Below are 19,953 nucleotides of genomic sequence, written 5' to 3'. Positions count from 1 at the left end.
AGAATACATGCTGTAAGTTTTCAAACAGTACACTTTATTCAGCAATTCGCTAGTTTAAATACTAGTCTATGGCTACATAAATATCAATTGCAACAAGAAAGTAAGCAATGAAACTCCAAGCAGATTCACGAACATGGGAAGGGCAAAACAGAACAATTGATGGAAGATCTAACTAAGATGAGAAATGTCTATCTCATCAGGAATTTTGAATGTATCTGCTGCACCGAACTTCCTCTTCTCTCCTTCCCATTCATCTTCAGAGTCTTCGCAGCTGTCTTCATCGTCATGATGACTAGTCGATACCGGTGTCGAGGGGTCATTGATGCTTCTGGATTTGCAGTGATCAGTGGCAAGCATGTTTACTTGACCAAGATGAGAGATCTCCACGACAACAGTGTTATCATCCTCAGGAAGAGGCTGCTTCCACGGTTCACCATCAAGTCTCATGTACGTGTGATCAGCTGCGCCTTTGTGGAACTCAAAACGAATTCTATGTGCCTAAGTAAAACAAAAGAGAGAAGACAAAAATAAAATCACATTATATGACATATTCACCCAAGAAGTCCTAAATGTGAGAGCAGCACAAAATTTGCATTGCTATTCTTATCATTGTTATTAGAAAAGTAAGAGATCCCAATGTTTTACCTGTGCAAGACGAGTCCCATGGCCACTGGGAGCAAGCAACACGAGTCCATGCCAAGCATCTCGGAAACCTACAACTTCAAGAAGGCCATCATCGACATATGGTGCAGTCAGGTCCCTCTGTGGAATGCCAATATAATATTTCAGGTGATTCATTTATAGGCATGGGACAACATCATTTGGCAAAATTCAGGTCATGAAGAGGACAATGAACTCACATCTCGCACTTTGCTCTGATTAGGAGTTCCCCAAGGATTTAAACCTCCGGAAAAGCTTGGTAAGTTGAGGCAAACAATTGATCTAATGCTGTAAGTAGAGGAACAGATTTTATTTATAGTTGGTACGAAATCCATATTCAAAGAAGAAGCCAGAAATGAAGGTGCATCATGAAGAGGAAAGAAAACATGTATGAGAGGACTTCACTTAGTGAAGCGCATGAAGCTTATGACTAACTATTAGAATTGATGTAAAATGATGTTGCTGCATCAATTAGGATGATATTTCCAATCTTTTTTGCCTACTGAACTGTGCAAAGAAACGACAACAGTAATACCAGCAGAAACAAGTATGGTCGAGACTCTAGAGAAACATAGTGATTGCATTTAAAATCAACCGATAAAGATGGCTATCAAACTTGAGTGAAGATAGTTACATCTGTTTACCTGCGAGGAATATTAAGTTCTTTCCAGTGGCCATGTCTTCTCATGATCTTTACCTTTGCAAGTTGAGCAATATTCCTGATTTGTGAAAAGTCTGATTAACTAGAATCTAGATATAAAGAACATAACGAAGTTACATCAGCATGGGCTGGCTTTTAAGGTCTTGTTATTCATCAAGTGTTACATACTTGTTTTCTGACCATGTATAAGATTGCAACTCATTGCATTGTAGTCAATTTGGCAATAGATAAAACCATTCTTATAAAGTTATCCTATGTTTTTGTAAACAGGATATATAGAAAACGGAAATGTAGCCTGTCTATAAACAGGATATATGCTATGTGTTTATAAAATCTAGCATCCTCTGTTCTGATATTATTTCTTAATCTTTGGAAAAGGATTTTTTTTATTGGAATGCCCTTTACTATCTTCCCTAGTTTGCCGTAAGGATGGGGTTGTTACTTGCGTTTTATATTTAATGGCAGGCCAACCAACATATTACCTTGAAGATGGATGAAAGAGAGAAGCAAAAAACCATCCTTGTGTACATCCAAGCTTGGCATATGTACCCTTTAAGAATGTATGATAAGTTAAATGTTTATCCATGCATATAGAATTGTTCCTTAGTGAGACAGGCCATACAATGTAAGAAATGCTTTCTCTGTACAAATGGTGACAAAAAGAAGACCTGATTAATTATCTGGTTATTGAACTTCTCTGGATGCAGCTTCCTTTCAGAATGGAATGCATATGATACTTGAGCATCCATCCCTGCAAAATAACAAATTACGGTACTTGATGCATTGGATGATCTGAAATAATATTTTTGTATCTTTCAATAATATACCTCCAGCTGGAAAAAGAGCAAAGAGCAAAGCGAACACTATTCTGGTGTACAAAGATATTCATCTTCACTAGAAAATTATCATAATATAGATAACGGTCTCTATAATAAGAGAACAGCTAAAATTCTTACCCATACTAAAGTAGTTCCAAAAGCCGCCACGAAATGTGTGGTAACCTTCCTGCAGGAAACAAGGATGATTAAATTGAAAGATAATAAGACAGTCATCAGAATAAATAGCAGGACTTTGATCAAAATATATTATTTAGTAATCCTTGTGGCGTATATGTCATGAATGTGAGAAATAAATGCTGGAGTCAAGGGAACTGAATCTAGAGTCATCAATATACTGGGATCTTCCATTAAAGAGGTCTCCAGATTAAACCATACTTTAAACAAAGAAAAAAGTTACATGCATGATCACATGAATTACTGTGTCTTAGCCTCATTAACTTCTTTAAGAATTCAGAAAAAGTTTTCTGACTTTCTTATGACAAGCATCAGGAGGAGGTTGTCTTACCACATTAAGGGAGTCAGCGCTAGACACTCGGTGAAATGCATGCAGTGAATGTGGTAGCTCTAGGGGTGCAATTGGATCACAGGTACCTTCCTTGGGAGCTCGCATCCTCATAAATGTATGCCAACTGAAGTAGAAAAAGTAAGAAAATAGCCATGAATTTTCTTCAAGTAGCTAAAAACATGCAGAACCAAATAATACTATTGCACAGGCTAGCAGGAAGTATTATTGCATACTCATCCACCATTTAGAAATGGCATAATTTGTTCCTATCAGGGCATGAGTATCTTCAATTATGTCAATTGGAGGAACAATATACCTATCAATTTTCATTTCTCGTGCTTTTATCACTTGGTCAAGGAAAGCCTTCACGGACTGGCGATCTGTGCCAGGATTCTTCTTTCCCTGCAGCCAGAGTTGGATCTTCACTGAGAAATAATTTTCTTGCTATGACTGAGAAGCAAGTCAACAAATCCTTCCAATGGAATAGACTATCTATTGATATTTAAACAGAATAAAAATATTGGAAAAAGAAAATTGGATCACATGAATTTAGTCACGGAATTTGTCCTGCTTTAACTATATGTCGATATTTGAATAGATTCAGAGAACGGAAAAACAAATTAATTATTTCCCATGGGCAATATGAGAAGCATGTTTTTATAAGAACACCTTCTAAAGACAAAACTTGTCTATCCAGCTTCAAACAGGAAGTCATTTGGTTTTTTTTTTAATTATTTCCCATGGGCAACACGAGTTCAAATTTAAGCTATTTTTTAGCTTACCATATCAAATGAGTGAATCATCATACTTGTCAGATATAAACATGCTGATAAAGTTTGCAAGTAATCCACTGTCGTGCAATGGTTGACTTCTATGATGCCTCTTCACATGCCTGGAAAATACTAACTCAAAAACATAATACTAGTCTTGCTTACCCATCCAAAAGAGAAAGGAAGGTTGTTTCCCGTTCCTAAAGGAACTGTAGCAATAGGAGGTGGTTGTACAAGCTTTAGGTCACTAACCACTCCAAGCAGCCAACTTGCAGTCCCATCACCACCCGCAACCTATTAGATGAATTATAACAAGTATTACAAGAAACTTCATAAATGACGGTAAAGACTAAGACAATATCGGGGGGCAAAACCTAAAAAGTATCCCAAGTTAACATTTCAGAGCTTATAACTCACAATTAGTTTCAATCTCTTCAAAATCTGTATAGCAAGAATATCACCACTGCACTTATGCTTTTCCAAATTCACATATAATCTGTTTAGAACCTTATCAGGAGCATCCTCTCCAAGATCAAAGACCTGGAAAATTTGTGAACAAGTAGAAGTACAGCACCATATTATGAGCAAAGCACATGAGTACGCAGCGGCTTAGGTACCTGAGCTTCATTCAGTAGTTCACGATATGTTTTTAGCAAATCACCTCCAAGCTGTCCGCCGCTTTTTGAATTGATGAAGACTATCACAGGACATTGTGGTGAATGCTCAACAATTTCTGATTCTAACTCCGGTATCAGTATGTAATCTGGAATGTAGAAGTCCTTCAAATGCTGACATGAATCAGAACTGCTGTCCTCCATTTCTGCATTCATTTGAAGTACGGATATCTATAACTAACTTTGGAATATAAATGATGCGATGCACAAGGGAAAATTTGCAATCACATGCAGTCACCATATCGCAGTATAAAGGTTTTTCCAACTGGTAAATTGAGAAAAAAATATAACATTACATGGGGAAAGCACATTAGATGTCTTGATCTAATCCTTCAACTTTTGGGTAGAATCCACAAGCTAGCTGATTTTTTAACCCAGAAGGAAGGAAAAAAAAAATCGATCCTTGCTCTCAAATTTGGCTCATCAAAGTATTCGTTCTCTAATTACAAATTCTTGCGGTAGAGAATTAGGACAACAACAAGAATTGCATTTGTTCCATTGAGATAGTAACAATAGTAATAATCCATCCGGCAGAAAAGAAAAAGAAAATTGCTGAATCTAAAGATTAAAGAGACTTTTAATCTCATTATGCAGATGATTACTTCATGAAACGAGAAGTCTTAGCTACGACTAATTCAAGTTTTGGACGAAGAAGCTCACCGTGGAAGGATATCGCAGAGATCGATCGGAAGGGAAATCGCTTCGGAAGCGCTATTAACTTTGACCGTTTCGGGTATTTATATCAAGTATGGGAGTAACGAGTATTCCCAGATATTATAGGAATTAAATAATTTTAGAAGTATAAAACAATCCTATAATTTTTTTTGGAAATTTACAAATAGCACCTTCAGTTTGCGTGTATTATTATTTGCACCTTCAACGCAACTAAAAAACGGATCAAACTCAAATTACATATAGTTTATTATGTGGATTATACGGGTTATTCCGAATTAAACAAGTTTAAGAGTTAGATATCAAAAGTTAAATATAAATAATGTAAAGAACCTTACAACTCGATTTAACTAATAAGGTTAAATATCATTTCCCCCTGAGATGAATTAATTAGTCACCAATCTCATCTTGGCGAAGGAGACTTAACACTTCATTTGGAGGCACATCCTGCCATATTTGAGGCTTCGAAGTTATATACCCCATCTTAGCAAGCTTGTGAGCCACCTTATTCCCTTTCCTATAAATATGAGACGCATTAAAGGCATCCAATTGTGAGACCATCATACTTATTTCTCTCAGATGTCTAAGATCTTCTTTAGATCTCAATCTCCCCCCATGCAGTAGATGATCCACGACTGCCTTGGCATCTCCCTCCATCCACAAGTTGTGCCATCCATTTTGTAGAGCCAATTCAAGCCCACGCTTGGCTGCAATCAATTCAGCTACAGAGCTAGTCGCTTTGCCAATGCGTTCAGCATAGCCTAATAAGAATACACCTTCATGGTTTCGATACACCCCTCCTATGCTTGCATTTCCTGTTGCAAACTTTGAAGCTCCATCAAAGTTTACCTTGATGCAGCCTTTCTCCGGCTTTCGCCACGTACATGCATCGGCATTGCGACGTCGGCTTTGCAAAAAGAATGCGGTGACGGAGATTGTTTCATGGCATAAAGATTTAGCATTCAGTATACAATTGCGCATCATGTTGAAGTACGTAGAGTTCACTCACAGAGCTTCATATTGAGATAGAGGAGGAGGAGGAGGAGGAGGAGGGCCGGGGAGAGAAAGAGAGAAGAACGGATGAGGAGAAGGAAATAGGGAAATGGGAGAAATTTAAATGGTTGAATGAGGGGGAGAGTTGAAGTAAACGCCATACAAACTGCAACTGATTCCAAACTGCGCATTGTAAGAAAAGGATATATCCGAAAGCTACGTCTTCAAAGGTAACGGTTGCTTGGTACATGAGAAAGAAGTGTACCCAAGTTATAGAGCAGAATGTTTGTCGGTGATAGACTCCAAAATTTATGGACCAAAATATGAAAATTATTTTTGTGGGATGTTATATAGAAGTGAAAACGAATTGGATTAATTTTGAATAAGAATAAGAATGCAGGTAGCCCTTCGTTGTGAGAGTTGATACTTGAGAGGAGGGAACGTCTAGGAGACGTTACGCAGATCCAAACAAGTGTAAGGCTGCCCATCAGGTCCAATAATTTCTCAGCTTGTCACGTGTCACCTGTGGTTGCTCACGTGCTGTGACTGCACATGCCTCTGGATCCTCACCGATTGGCTCGGGACTAACCCGGAATACCTCAAGAATGGCCCGACCGAGTCGGGCTCAGTTATCAACCTTAAGGACCTCCAGGTTGGCATGGGCCGTGGAAGGTGATCAGGATGTACAGGTGGACGAATCTCTAAGCACACGTCCGCAGCGACGTGGCGATGGCTGAGGCCTTCGAGGGATGGTCTGGTCGGACCAGAGGTTTGAGCTCCTGAGCTCGGGGAATTTCGCACGAGGAGTTAATAAGTGAAAAGGAAGTTAGAGAAATATACGATACACGAATAAAATACACATATATTTATTATATTTTTACTATTTAATTTTAATTAGTATTATTTTAATGTATACCGTAAGAAGTTAATAAGTGCTTAAATTAACATCGATTCCTTGATGATTCACAGGGAACCCGAAGAAGTACAGGTAGCGACCGAAGCATTACATGGGGAGTGCCATCATCTACCGCATTCGGATCTTAGAGAAATTTGAGCAAAGAATCCACCCATCACTGTTACGTATCGGATATACAAGCAAAAAATCTGAAATTTGGCGAGAATAGGAGGATAGAAGATTCATATAACCAGATTGCACCTATAATAATCAACTATAAAATGAAGTTTGTGTCTCTCACATGTCCAGATAGACATTACATTTTAGTTATTCTCATTCATAGATACAAACTTCATCCTCATGAATACCTGCTCCAAGCAAAAGATCGTACAAGGTTCACACTTTGCACCACATGGAACTAGTAACTATTACCATGACAAATGCTTTGGGAGTATAAATTCTTAAAAAATAACCTCCAATCAGAAGTCATAAGTCAAACAGTTCTTCGTTTCATCAGCATGAAGAATGTGGCCCCCAAACTAACATTTTTTTAGAGTAATCAGGTTTTGATTGACATGCATAAATAAGTTGTAATAGCTTAACGGAATCCCCTTTTGAGTTCACCTCATGACGAAGCTGACTCAGGTTGAGGAGTTTCTTGTCTTGGTCTCCTGCGCTCTGCTGGGGGCCCATCTCTTCGCCTCTCATATCTTCTACTCTCATACTTTGATCCACCACTTCGCTGCTTTGGTTGATAAGTAGGGTACTTGCATGGAATTATCTCCCCATTTACATATTTATCACCTTAACACATGAAAACAAAAGGAAAAACAGATACATAAACCACAGGCGAATCAAGATAAAAACATACTGAGTAATGATCGAACTTACCTCCATAGTCTTTGTTTTTCACATCTATATAGGAATCAGGCAGTACCCAAAGGACTCCAGGAAGGCCTACAGAAAATAGGACAAATAATTTGAAGCATGAATTATTGAAATTTTTTGAATCATTGACAGGATTAAGAGAATAAGAGATGAATGCATTAGATCTAAAACATCACCCTTGAACTTTTCTGATGTTTCTTCTGATACAGTGCACTGAAAGCCAGTATATGTGGTGGTACTGAAAGCATACATGTTCTTCTTGGCTTCCTCCATGCTGCAAGAGTGACAATTGTCAAATAATTGCATCAAACTAGTTCATGACCTAATATAGTATGAAATAATAAAACTGAAAAAACCCAATCTGCACTGAAAGCAGGTTATCGTGTATAATAAATTTATGAAACATTTAATATATAAATGACTCGGGTATGTTTGCACATAAAGCTAACGAATATGCACAAGAAAAGAAGCAGGATATGATTTCAACCGAAACAGAATGTGAAACATCATTACTTGTCAATTTGTCAGTTCTTAAAATTACTACAAACAAAATCATTTCATTATTAAGTTTCAACTTTCAATAACTGTAATTGAGATATTAGTTTACCTCCTAGAGAATAAACACCAAGTACTCACAATGTGTCATCCATGAGGCTTTTCCTGAAAATGGAATATAACACTTGTATATATACAACTCCATGCATGCATCTCTATGTAGGGCTGTCAAAATAGCTCAGCAGCTTGCAAGCCTCTCGAGCTATCAATGAGCCAAGCCAAGCCAAGCTCGATTTTTAGGCTCGAAAAAATAATCGAGCCAAGCTGAGCTAACCAAGACCTAGCTCACTCGAGCTCCATAGAGTGTAATACTATATTATATATATATATATATATATATATATATATATATATATATTCAGTTCACTAAAATATTCTACCTTCTCTCTAGCACAACTGGGTAAAGCATTTGTTTTATGTAGGATGTCGAGGGTTCACGCTCTCGTCATTATAATATTCAAGTGTGACTATTTTTTATGTTGTTGCTTTTGCATTTACTTTCCCTTAGTCTCATTGAAAAACTAAAGAAAGAGAGTAGTCTTTATATAGTTTCCAAAATGAGATGTACACGATTCGAGCCAAGCCAGCTCGATACTTGGGTGAGCCGAGCTCGACCCACATTAGTTTCTCGTATTGAGCTCGAGCTAGAGTTTTTCCAATTTCAAGCCAAGCCGAGCTCGGCTCATTTACACCACTATACCCATGTAGCAGATTCTTAACCATGTAAATGTCACTATTACTTCAAAATTCAAATTTACAGCTTTAAACCTCTGACTGAAGATAAAAGAAATTTCAGACCCAAAGGAGAAACCAACTAACAGTAGCTGTCAACGGAAATTAATATCCAAGTTATTAAGTCTGAAGCTACAACAATTCAAGAAACTGGTGTGACTGTAAGGCTTACTACTAAGGATCTTGATGGCGTGTACTAATGGAATAAGCTCTCATCAGTAGTATATGAATGTTTTCCTACTCTAGTAATTCACTGCTATGGACTACCTCTAGGCTCAGTTCCTTTCTGTGGATACTAGATCTAATTAGCCAAAAGGAAGAAAGGTTCAAAAATCCTGGAAAAGTAACCTCAGTTTAAAGTGGTAGTGGGAATCATTGCTCCATTATTATGACACTTAAATCCAACAAATTACTGGAGTATGGATGAAAAACAAGAAGAGAACCCGAGTTTAAAGTTCAACAGATGAGGTATGAATATGAATTGATAATAGATTATAAGAAATAGATTACAGGAGGTTAAGAATGTAATCGTTTATAAAGATAGTGAAACTTGAAAAAGTTGTAGGTACTAATGATATCCCGGCTCAAAATATCGTCTCCTTCGCTCTCTTCTTCCTTTTTCCTCACTCCCATTGTCAGGCAGCACTTTGATTCTTAATAGGGGAAACACCAACAGGGACAAATCGAGGAATGACAACTCCTCTGGAAAAAATAGGATGAATAAGAAACAAACTTAAGCAAGTTGGCATTGTATGTTTGCTGAATGTCATGCATTTATAACAAAGCTTTTTGCATCCTAGTTCCCAAAAAGTAAAGTCTTTATCTTCCGTTCCTTCACTTACCTGATGCTCTAGAGTCATTATCTCTTTAACAATTCTTCTGCAACAAATGCTTAAACATTGTGATAACCTAAGTCTTAAAACATGTTACTTGACACTCACGAATTGTAGTTATTCTATCTCCAGTTAAAATAATGTACATATCTGAAGATAAGTAATTTGATGGACAGAGCAGCAGTTCCTGAAAGATAAATAATTTATTTAGCTTTTCTTATACTGCTAACTAAGGAAGCCATACAGATGCATAAAGAACTTATATTCCAACAAGAGTGATTAAGCATGTCCCTCCAGTAACTGGTTTGGTAGAGAAAACTGAAAAAAGAACTGCAATACTGGAGAAGAAGCCCAAGTGGTTCAAGGATACATAATTTCAATCAGCAAAGGATACGATACAGTAAACAATCAAGATGCCATGAAGAGTTCAATTATATCAGACTCTATACAGAATATCAAATCAACATAACATTAGAACTCAGAAACAACAATTATATGCAGATTGAACAAAGTCAATCTCCCATGAAGTAATACCAGGACATCCTTCCATGATCAGGGGCAAAAGTAAAGCTAATCTTGCTTAACAAATATCCTTGACCATTTCGAATTTCACTTCTCTTTTCCAACCAAATTCTTCCTAAGGAATAGTTAGGAAATATATAGGAATCACTCAATCCAGTTTAGGTATTACGATGGAGCCATTTGGATGTTTAAAAACGTATTAAGTGAATCAATGCAACAAAACTTGTAACACTAACAGTAATGTCATACTAACCAAATACAGGAAAGTATGTTTTAGCAATCGGCAACTATCCCCTGAACCTTAGAATAAAAGGAGACATTTTTTTGTGGGAATCTAAATCAAGCACAACCGAATAAAGCCAAATGTTCAAAATATCGACGTATTACAAGAAAATGTACACAAAGCACAAGAAAAAGTGAGGCTTTTCTCACCTCCCGAGGACGGTAGCGAGGGTGTTAAGATAGGTTTCGATCATTTGCTCCCTGGTGGGCGCGGGATCCTTGGGGAACTCCATCACTATGAGCCAGTGGTTGTAATCGCAACCGGGGAGCAGGATCGTCTCCCTTGGCTCGCTGCTGCTGCTCCTCCGAGATGAGTAGTCTCCGTCAACCTTTGCCATTACCCGGAAAGCTACTGGCGAACGGCGCCGAGATGAGAGAGAGGCGAAGGAATCGGAAAACCGAAGAGGCGAGGGGAGGAGCATCGAGGAAGGAGGTTTTGTATTAGGGTTTGCAGAAGGGGAGGAGATTAGGGTTCGAATGCGGAGGAGAGAGGAGGAGCTCAGCGTCGCCATGGAAGAAGCTCGAAGTGAAAGATAGGGAGAGGGGGAAGAGGACGGAAATAGGTAAAGATAAGGTGAGAGAGAGGGAGATATTTTATCAGGGTTTAGGGTTTCCAAGTTGGATAAATTTCTATCATCCACGTAGTAATTCTTCGAATCCATATAGTAACTCCTGGGCTATTCCAGCGCGTCAAACCCAATCCACTGCCACATGAGACCATTTATTCCTGGAAAAGAAGAATAGTAATAATCCAACACCTTCTTGGAAGTGTCCCCCCTATTTCTCTGCCCTTTCTCCCTCCCTCTAACGAAAGCTCCTCCTCCCCGCAGCCATACATGGCCGCGTCTTCCTCGAATCCCCTCCTATTCCCTTATTTAACCCCTCACCACTCCATTCCCAAACGACTCGCCTCGCCTTTCCTCTTCCTATGGCCAATCCAAATCTCGGATTCGACGATTTCCTCCCCCTCATGGCGGAAAAGCTCGGAGAGGAGGGCTTAATGGAGGAGCTCTGCAATGGGTTTCATCTGCTCATGGATCCAAGGCGAAAGGTGATAACTTTCGAGAGTTTGAAGCAAAACTCGGCGTTCCTGGGGATCGAGGGGATGGGGGACGACGAATTGAGGGAAATGGTAATGGAGGGGGACTTGGATGGAGATGGTGCATTGAATCAGATGGAGTTTTGCGTGCTAATGGTGCGGCTAAGTCCGGAGCTCATGGAGGGGCCAAGGAGGTGGCTTGATGAGACGCTTCGGCAATTGTTTTGAGGGGCTAATTCTTCTTCTTCTTCTTCTTCTTCTTCTTCTTCTTCTTCTTCTTCTTTTATCGCATCTACCTTTGTAAGGATTAGGGCGATTTGGTTGTTTGATTTTGATGTTCATATGATAAATTAATTGGAATTGGACCAATTTTTGAAAGAAATGGAGATCTCTTGTCCAATATGATGAGGCAAATCTCAAGTTCCATATGAGATTCGATTGAATATTATACCTGAATTCATTTCCTTTCTGCTTCTTGCTCCACTCACCCTGAAAAAATAATGAACTTCTGATAAGCAAGTTAGTTCCACACCAAATACCACATGTGGAATTTCACAAATTTTGTTCTCACATACTAATATATCAGCAAACTGCCACTGCCATGATGCAGCAACAAAGAGTTGGCAAGATACTTCATTGAACTCGATCAGCGTGACCTCATTCATGGAATCAATCTCTTGATGAGGAATCCTTCACGAGATCTCTTTGCTGCAGCTTCTTGTCCATATTGTAGCTGATCCAGGTAATTGCTGATCTGATCTGTACTTTTTATCAATAGCATAATTATGTTATCAATGTTTTTTTTTTCACTATAAGTTTATACATATGCTTTCCTGTTTTTAACCTCTAGCAAATGCTTTATTCAGTTAGTAGTTTGTCCTTTTAAAGCGATGACAAAAGAATGAATTAGAAGAGATCTAAAATTCTTTTGTTAGACATTATATGGTAACTTGAACATTCATCCTCTGCATTCACAAAAGCCCAGTGTAATTGTGACGATGTTACTTATTCTTAGAAATTTCAAGTTGAAACATCTTCTCAGAAATTGTATGTGACTGGATGTGGTAGTTTCCATATCAAAGAAAGGCTGCTAGTGATCCTTCAAATCACCTGATTTGACCAGCAATGTTGTGTTTGGTCAAACCTGCAGAACTGATTGACCAGCAATGTTGTGTTTGGTCAAACCTGCAGAACTCCAAGCTTGACATTACTCTGAATCTTAAAACTGGTTCAAATTCAAGTATTAAGTGGGGAGGTCTGGATCAGGTCATAAGTTGACCAAGTAGTTTTGCAGCTGTAACTATAACCAATCGATCAATATAAAACAGTTACAAACTTACCACCATATGATATATAAATGCAGACCTTCAGGTCACGCCATAAATGAGCTTGTGCCTGGGTCCAGTATCTCAAACCCTTAAGACTTATGATTTCTTGTTGGTTTGTTAGAAAGCTCATGGAGTCACCTAAACTTTTAAACCTGATCCTATCCGATCTCATATGAAGTCAAACTTCATCGAACAGGTATTGGTCCAAGTTTAATTATCTCAGACCACTACAGAAAATCCAATATCTTTTCTGTGCGGCTAAAACCTTTCTATATACTTTGCAAAGCTTTAGAACACACCATATAACATGTCTGCCATTGTTGCTGATTATAGTTGGTTTGGAACATTTTAGCTAACACCTATTTGACTGGCTCTGCAGTCAACCTAGTGTTCTCTTCTTTTCACCTTTGTATGGATTTGCAGATTTAAATATCTTATCGATGTAAATACCATTAAGAAAGTAGATATGTGACAGCATTATACAGATAATCCAATTTTCATCACTCAGCTGAAAGTTTACAACTTAAGGAAATGCATAGCCTGTACATCTGGCACATATTTGTCTGCCTTGAAAGAAAATAATGCCGAGTTTACAAATTACAACATTTGAGGTGCCAAAGGAAAGAAGAATTAATAAAATAAAGCAATTAATGGCTGTTCTACTGAAAGGCAGAACTTCCGAAGAATTAATGAAACAGACTTGTAACGCGAAATTGTCAGGACCCAAATAGAGAGTAAAATCATCCATGGCTTAGTCGTTGAGTAGAATATTGATCATGTTAACTTGACTAAGACCTTCTTAGTAAATGCTGAAAATGAGTTAAAGACATAAACAATTAATGCATTTCAGACATAGTTCTCTTAGTATGGAACTAATCACATTCATCAGCTCCCAAATCCACAGAATGAAAATTAAGCATGAAAATTAGTTGTCTATCGTCCAGTAAGCATAGTGATTGAAGCATTAACAGAAATGGCTCTAATTTCAGCTGATGATGAATCAGTATGGCCAGGAATCATCTCAACTACAAAAGTGGGCTGCCTGGGAGAGGCATTCTCCAAAGTCCCACTCTCTAACATTATAATGACTGATGACATAGTTGGCCTATCATTTGCGCGATCCTGCACACATAAGAGCCCCACATTTATGCACCTTGATACTTCTTTCAAGGAGCATGAATTCCTCATAGATGGGTCCACAAACTCTAACACATTGTCCTCATTCCATAGCTTCCAAGCCTATAAGAAGTTTAAATTCCACAAACTTTAGTGTATAAAGTAGTGTCAAAAGGTTAAAATAGCAAAGAAAGAGTGAAGCATTCACAGCCTTTACTTACTTGTCCTAAGAGATTGAGAGATAACTCTTGGTTATTGTAGGTGCTGTTCTTCTTTCCACTGACAATCTCTAGAAGTAGTACACCAAAGCTATAGACATCAGACTTCGCGGAGAATACTCCTTGCATGGCATATTCAGGAGACATGTAGCCACTGTAATTTTTCATCAAATATGTCAGATACATAATTGTAAAATTGAATGTTTTAGTTTGTTCTTTGCATCGTCCAGACATGCTGACCAAGGCAAAGCATCTGCTTACTGTAGTTCTATGCATATCTGAATTTTTCACCTCAAGTGTAATATTGCAGCATTACAGTTCTAAAACTACTGCATGGTTTCATGATTGTTATTTCCAAATTGACTTGTGAGACTGAGTAGTACTTACTATGTCCCGACCACACGGTTAGTGTTTGTTTCATTATCATCACTACCAAATATCCTCGCCAAACCAAAGTCTGAAATCTTTGGATTCATCTCCTCATCTAGTAATATGTTGCTAACTTTAAGGTCACGATGGATTACTCGTAATCTAGAATCCCGGTGAAGGTAGAGGAGCCCCCGAGCAATCCCTTCAATTATACTGTATCGCGTCATCCAGTCCAACTTCTCCTTCTTTGTCGGATCTGTTCAAAATCTGTTTAAGATCCTAAATTGTGCACATGTAATTCTTTCAAGTATTAGGAATGGTGGATTACCAAAAAGGAAAGCATCCAAGCTTTTGTTTGGCATGTATTCATAGATCAGTATCTTTTCTTTTCCTTGGATGCAGCAGCCCAAAAGTCTAACAAGGTTCCTATGTTGTAATTTTGCAATCAGTATAACCTCATTCTTGAATTCCTCCATGCCTTGCCCTGAATTCCTAGATAGTCTTTTCACAGCTACTTCTTTGCCTTCAGGTAGCATACCCTATCAGAATCACATCAAGTAGTACTAGTTATTGTCAATCTTATACTTTTCTAATAAAGGCTGATTGGGATTTTCCTGTTTTAGACAGATTATGGAACTTTACATGGGAACAGAGAGGAAAGTCTGGATTTTGTTTCTTCAACATATATATCTCTTGATTATTTTCAGTACAACAATAAAAGACAACAATGTCATATAGGAATATACCTTGTAGACTGGACCAAATCCACCTTCTCCTAGGAAGTTCATATGAGAAAAATTGTCTGTGGCAGCTACAAGGGAATCAAAATTTAGCAGAGGCAGCTCTCCCCATTCTCCACCCTTCGCGTCATCTTTAACATTGATTACATCTGAAAACTCTTTCTCTACTGTACCCCTGCCTTTATCCATTGTTGATTGCAGTCCTGGGGCTTTTCTCCCTGTACAAATGTTAGCAACAGTTAGACATCGATGGTGCTGGCAAAGCTTTCAGAAGTGTATAAAGCCATTTCATCACTTCACCTTTTCTTCTCTTCTTGCATTTCCAGCACAGGTAGATGCATCCAAATAAGAAGGCCACTGAGAAAACAAGTACTAGTGTGACAATTTCTGCTCCATGTTTCCTTTTCTTCTCATCTGCGAGGACTGCCAAGTTTGAACAATGTAATAACGAAAGAATGAACAAGAAAGAAGAGAAGAATGTGTTTCCAATGACAAAACAATATTCTAGTTCAAATCCTACCTAGCAATATCGAAACCTTTCAGGAGACGCAGGAGACGCAGGAAACTTGGTTTTAAGTTGATATATGACAACGAGCTCACAGTCTATAGTCTTTAAATTTTAACCTGGTTTTAACTTCACTATGTACAATGTATGCCTAATGATAGTTTCTATACAATTGTACATGTTTTCTGTTTGGTTGCGATTTAACTTGTACTCTTATCTAACCATCGGTAGTAAGAGTATTTATTTTCAGGTCTTAGGTTTGAGCATCTAAACCACATCTACTGTTTTGATAGTTGATGGGAGTGATATGGATCGAGTATATCCATTTTCTTTTATACAAAAACAAATACAGATAATAAACTTAATTAACATATATGCTAACTACACATACGAATATAGTTTGGATGTCGGATATATTTAATCTATTAAAACTAATGATATTACCAAAATTTACATCACAACTAATAAATATATAAGAAAAGTATATTAGAGATTACGTAAAAGTAAAAAAGAAAAAATCTTTCATATCACTTTTTTATAATATTTTAAATTATCTGTGTATATAATATTATACTTCAATCTATATTCGTATCTGAATATAAATATGAATTCGGACATCAGATAAAAAGATTCACATATCTAGCAAAGTTTGAATACCGAATCAAATCAGATCAAATTTTATTCGACCCATCATTTTCGCCCCCTAATTGTGAGAATAACAGTATTATACTCACTCATGATTTATTCTATCTTACCAAAACGAAGTAAAACAAAATAAAGAAAAGTGGTGATTAAAAAGCCACATACCTAGTTCTGATCCTGCTAGCCTCAGGTACATATCTTCCCCACCACTGGAGAAGATGTGAATATCCACTAAGTCCTGCCCCCATATCAAGCACCCAATCCCAGCCGTATAAGCATAAGCCTTACACGAGCAATTGCTCAAACAAGTTACTCTGCATCCATCCTCGGCAAGCACTTCCGAATACCAATCCGATAAATCCGGCAACTTCACCTGCTCCATCTTCCAAAACCCATCATCCTTCACTATACCATTACTACTAGCACTAGTATTCCTCTCACACTCGAATAAAGTCCTCTTAACGCACCCACTATTCCAATTCCCGCTATTCCATTCACTATGGTTAGCCGGTACGTATCCTTTCAAGCACGTACATGTCGGTGAGTTCTCATCACTGCAACTGCCATAATTCCCACACTCGTTATAATGCTGGCATGGGGTAGTTGGCTGAGCAAAACGAGTGTGCCAAGACTTGGTATCCTGTGACTCTTCCAGGTACTTCTGTATTCCGTCTGACGTTAGAATGTAGTGATGTAAGCTATCGTATCCAGTGAAGTAGAAGTACATCTTTTGCTCTTGGTTGTTTTGGATGAAGTAGTCGAGCCTGAACCCGTAGATGCAGGTCGGCACCATGTTCTGGATTCCGAGGAACATTTGCCCGTTCCACCGCCCCGATCGCCACCACGGCTTCGTGCCATTCCAGATGAAGACCTGCGTGGATCCCTTCGGGTCTATGCCCATCGAGAAGCTGCCGACGCCGGGGTCGTCCTCGCTCTTCCACGACGTCAAGAGCTGGTTCACATTGGTCCGGAGGTCGAGTCCCACCTGATCAAATAAAGTTATTATAATGGAGTCGACTTGTTGAACCCAATTAAGTGTCTTAAGCACTGAGATATTTGTTAACATATACAATATATATACTTGCACATTTCCATAATTCTTTACTGTAACCTTTTTAATTTTGCTCCGTTTGAGTTGAGCTGAACCTAAATAACTTTGTAAGATCGAATTAAATACTGAGCTATGTAGGCTACCCAAACTTAGCTAAAACAATATATATTTTAATATATATTATATATAACTATATTCATAGCTACTAGATTTTGATTCAAAGATGGGCTCAACTTAAAAATAAGCTAATAACATGGGGTTGGTTTAAAAATAAGCTCAGTTTAGGTTCAGCTTAGCTCGAGCTTGGTGCTGACTCGTTGGGCTAGTTTACACGAGTACTAGTACTAGTACTAGACACACAGTAATCTTAGTTCAACCCTTTTTGTTTCATTAAATCCTAGAAATCATCTTATTTGGGGGCGAAAAATGCCCCGCACGATGGTTCTAGATGATGCAAAATGCAGGGGTGGAATTAAAAATAGGTTTAAGAAAAACAAAAACAAAACGGGTGTAAACCATAATAAACACATAATATATTGGTGTAAATACATATATTATAGCTTCTAGATATGCTTTCTGGTATGCAAATCAATTGCAATACCTTCATGCCGGGAAGCAACGTGTCGGTGGGATGGTCGAAGCTCTGCCATGCAACAGTCTCGGAGTTGTTAAGCACGAGGTTGCCGGTATCAAGTAACTGCAGTACCGTCGACTCGTTCGATTCCACCGAAGTATTAGATGACCATAAAATGTTCTTATTCTCGTCGAAGACGACAAGATTGCCGTCGGTACCGATGGCGAGGCGGCCCGAGGAATCTGCGATGGGGGCGTCGCGGTTGGCGACCCATATGACCGGGTCGGCCGAGAAGTTATAGTACCATATGCCGACGTACCGGCGCGTAGACTTACCTGGCCGGCTGAAGAATCCGAGCTCAACTACCCCGCCGGCGGAGATCAGCTTGTCGCCGTCTCTGAGCGACTGGCCGGGCGTTAGGGTGTCAGTTGCATGGCATAGGAGAGATGCAAAGCACAAAGATGCGATGAGTATAGGAGAGAAGAGAGAAGAAGTAATGTAGTAAAAACTCATTTCTAGCTAGCTAGGATTAATTAGTTACTACATGCATGAGATGATGCTATAGATATGTTATTTTTCTTTGAGAGATGCATGACTGACTTGGCTGTTTACATTCCTGGTCTTCTTAATACTTTTAGTCCTCCCCTTTTCATAATTCGTTATAGATTCCATGTAAAGTCCAACTCGTGCTTCCTAATAGTCAACTAGTGTAGAGCAGCCAAGTTTGAAGAGGCCATGAAGGTATATATCATCAATCAAATTTCCTACATTTTAGAAGTATTCCAATCTCTAGAAGGCGACTAATACTAAGCAAGATGACTGGGTTCAGTTCAATGAACACACGCATGCCATCTGTTCTTGTGTAGCCTGGAACGACAAGTGATCGAATTAATTATATGACAGCACGATCTTTCTATGTCACGAAGTGCGACATATGGGCAACCATAGGCAATCTTGGATGCATGTTTTCTAAAGTATTCTCCTACCAAATAGTGAGAATCACAAGAAGCCTATCAGAGAAAACTTGTTACATGATAGTGAGTTCTGAGGGGAAGATTTAGATATCAGAGTGAGAACCCAATCTTTCTTACAGGGAACAATCAAGATGTCTCCAAATAGACAAATACATTTATAGCTCCGTGTCCTAGCGTCTGGCCTAATTACCACCACGTCTAATCATATAATGCCACAAAGTGGCTACCTAACTTTCTCATAACGCCTGCAGTGAATAAAAAGTTTTATTCCATTGAATGAACAAATTGACTTGTAAATAGTCTTACAAAAATAACTAAAAAAAAGCCAATGGTTAGCAAACCTAAGAATCGTGATAAATAACTAAATGTTTTAGCAATCAATTTACGCCTGGATCTGTGCAAAAATTCTTCTCTGCAACGAGAAAGGAAGGCGATGATAACTAAGTAAATAGCAGCAAGTGTACCACCTGTGATGTCCAGAAATGGACAAATACTGAAGTGAAATAATTTGTGATACTTGGGAAAGCTGAGGAGGCCGGAGTAATCATAGGAAACCATGAGGTTTTAGTGGACAAATATTCTTTTTTTTTCAAACAATTTTAGATGATAAATTAAATGCAGGGGAAATTACAACAACTGTAATGCTGATTCTGATCTCAACCTCAGTTTCAGGTCAGAGTTGGTTGTTAGTATTGCTGCATCGAAAGTTATGAGCAGTTGAAACTCTACAAGAATCTATAACTTTCATGAGTAATTAAGGATCAGAAATCTCCACGAACTGAAACCGACTTGCAACTAACCTTGTAAAAATAACTCACGTTTAACGAACCTTAAGAAAAAAGGTAAATAACTAAATAATAGATTAAATGACAACACATCCCTTGACTATATGAATTAAAAAACAGGGCAACAACAA

At 38.3% G+C, this 19,953-nt stretch overlaps 4 protein-coding genes across 4 annotated transcripts; 1 reads left to right on the top strand and 3 right to left on the bottom strand.

Moving 5' to 3' along the window:
* Positions 1–13: 13 nt before the first annotated feature.
* LOC140788077 (diacylglycerol kinase 1-like) lies at positions 14–4,868 on the bottom strand. Its single transcript, XM_073137187.1, has 13 exons — positions 4,770–4,868; positions 4,053–4,255; positions 3,853–3,975; positions 3,601–3,729; positions 2,982–3,067; positions 2,666–2,789; positions 2,278–2,326; positions 1,990–2,072; positions 1,804–1,871; positions 1,305–1,379; positions 861–948; positions 646–762; positions 14–498 (listed from the first exon to the last, which is right to left on the bottom strand). Exons 2-13 carry the CDS (start codon positions 4,251–4,253, stop codon positions 169–171), a joined length of 1,473 nt encoding a protein of 490 aa, XP_072993288.1. The 5' UTR covers positions 4,254–4,255; positions 4,770–4,868; the 3' UTR covers positions 14–168.
* A 2,042-nt stretch (positions 4,869–6,910) lies between these two features.
* Positions 6,911–11,232, bottom strand: LOC140788082 (multiple organellar RNA editing factor 9, chloroplastic). The gene is made up of 4 exons (XM_073137195.1): positions 10,632–11,232; positions 7,734–7,831; positions 7,561–7,626; positions 6,911–7,473 (listed from the first exon to the last, which is right to left on the bottom strand). The coding sequence occupies exons 1-4, from the start codon at positions 11,141–11,143 to the stop codon at positions 7,295–7,297; spliced, it is 855 nt and encodes a 284-aa protein (XP_072993296.1). The 5' UTR covers positions 11,144–11,232; the 3' UTR covers positions 6,911–7,294.
* A 30-nt stretch (positions 11,233–11,262) lies between these two features.
* Positions 11,263–11,902, top strand: LOC140788085 (calcium-binding protein KIC-like). The gene has a single exon (XM_073137198.1). The coding sequence runs from the start codon at positions 11,410–11,412 to the stop codon at positions 11,746–11,748; it is 339 nt and encodes a 112-aa protein (XP_072993299.1). The 5' UTR covers positions 11,263–11,409; the 3' UTR covers positions 11,749–11,902.
* Positions 11,903–13,325: 1,423 nt separating this feature from the next.
* LOC140788072 (G-type lectin S-receptor-like serine/threonine-protein kinase At1g11330) lies at positions 13,326–18,672 on the bottom strand. The gene is made up of 8 exons (XM_073137180.1): positions 18,091–18,672; positions 16,604–17,423; positions 15,592–15,714; positions 15,298–15,509; positions 14,880–15,090; positions 14,570–14,807; positions 14,186–14,336; positions 13,326–14,087 (listed from the first exon to the last, which is right to left on the bottom strand). Exons 1-8 carry the CDS (start codon positions 18,574–18,576, stop codon positions 13,782–13,784), a joined length of 2,547 nt encoding a protein of 848 aa, XP_072993281.1. The 5' UTR covers positions 18,577–18,672; the 3' UTR covers positions 13,326–13,781.
* Positions 18,673–19,953: the final 1,281 nt, after the last annotated feature.

Source organism: Typha latifolia, chromosome 5 (assembly GCF_019914945.1).
Source record: "Typha latifolia isolate L0001 chromosome 5, TyphaL0001v2, whole genome shotgun sequence".
Taxonomy (NCBI): domain Eukaryota; kingdom Viridiplantae; phylum Streptophyta; class Magnoliopsida; order Poales; family Typhaceae; genus Typha; species Typha latifolia.
This window is presented reverse-complemented; position numbering and strand designations above follow the sequence as displayed.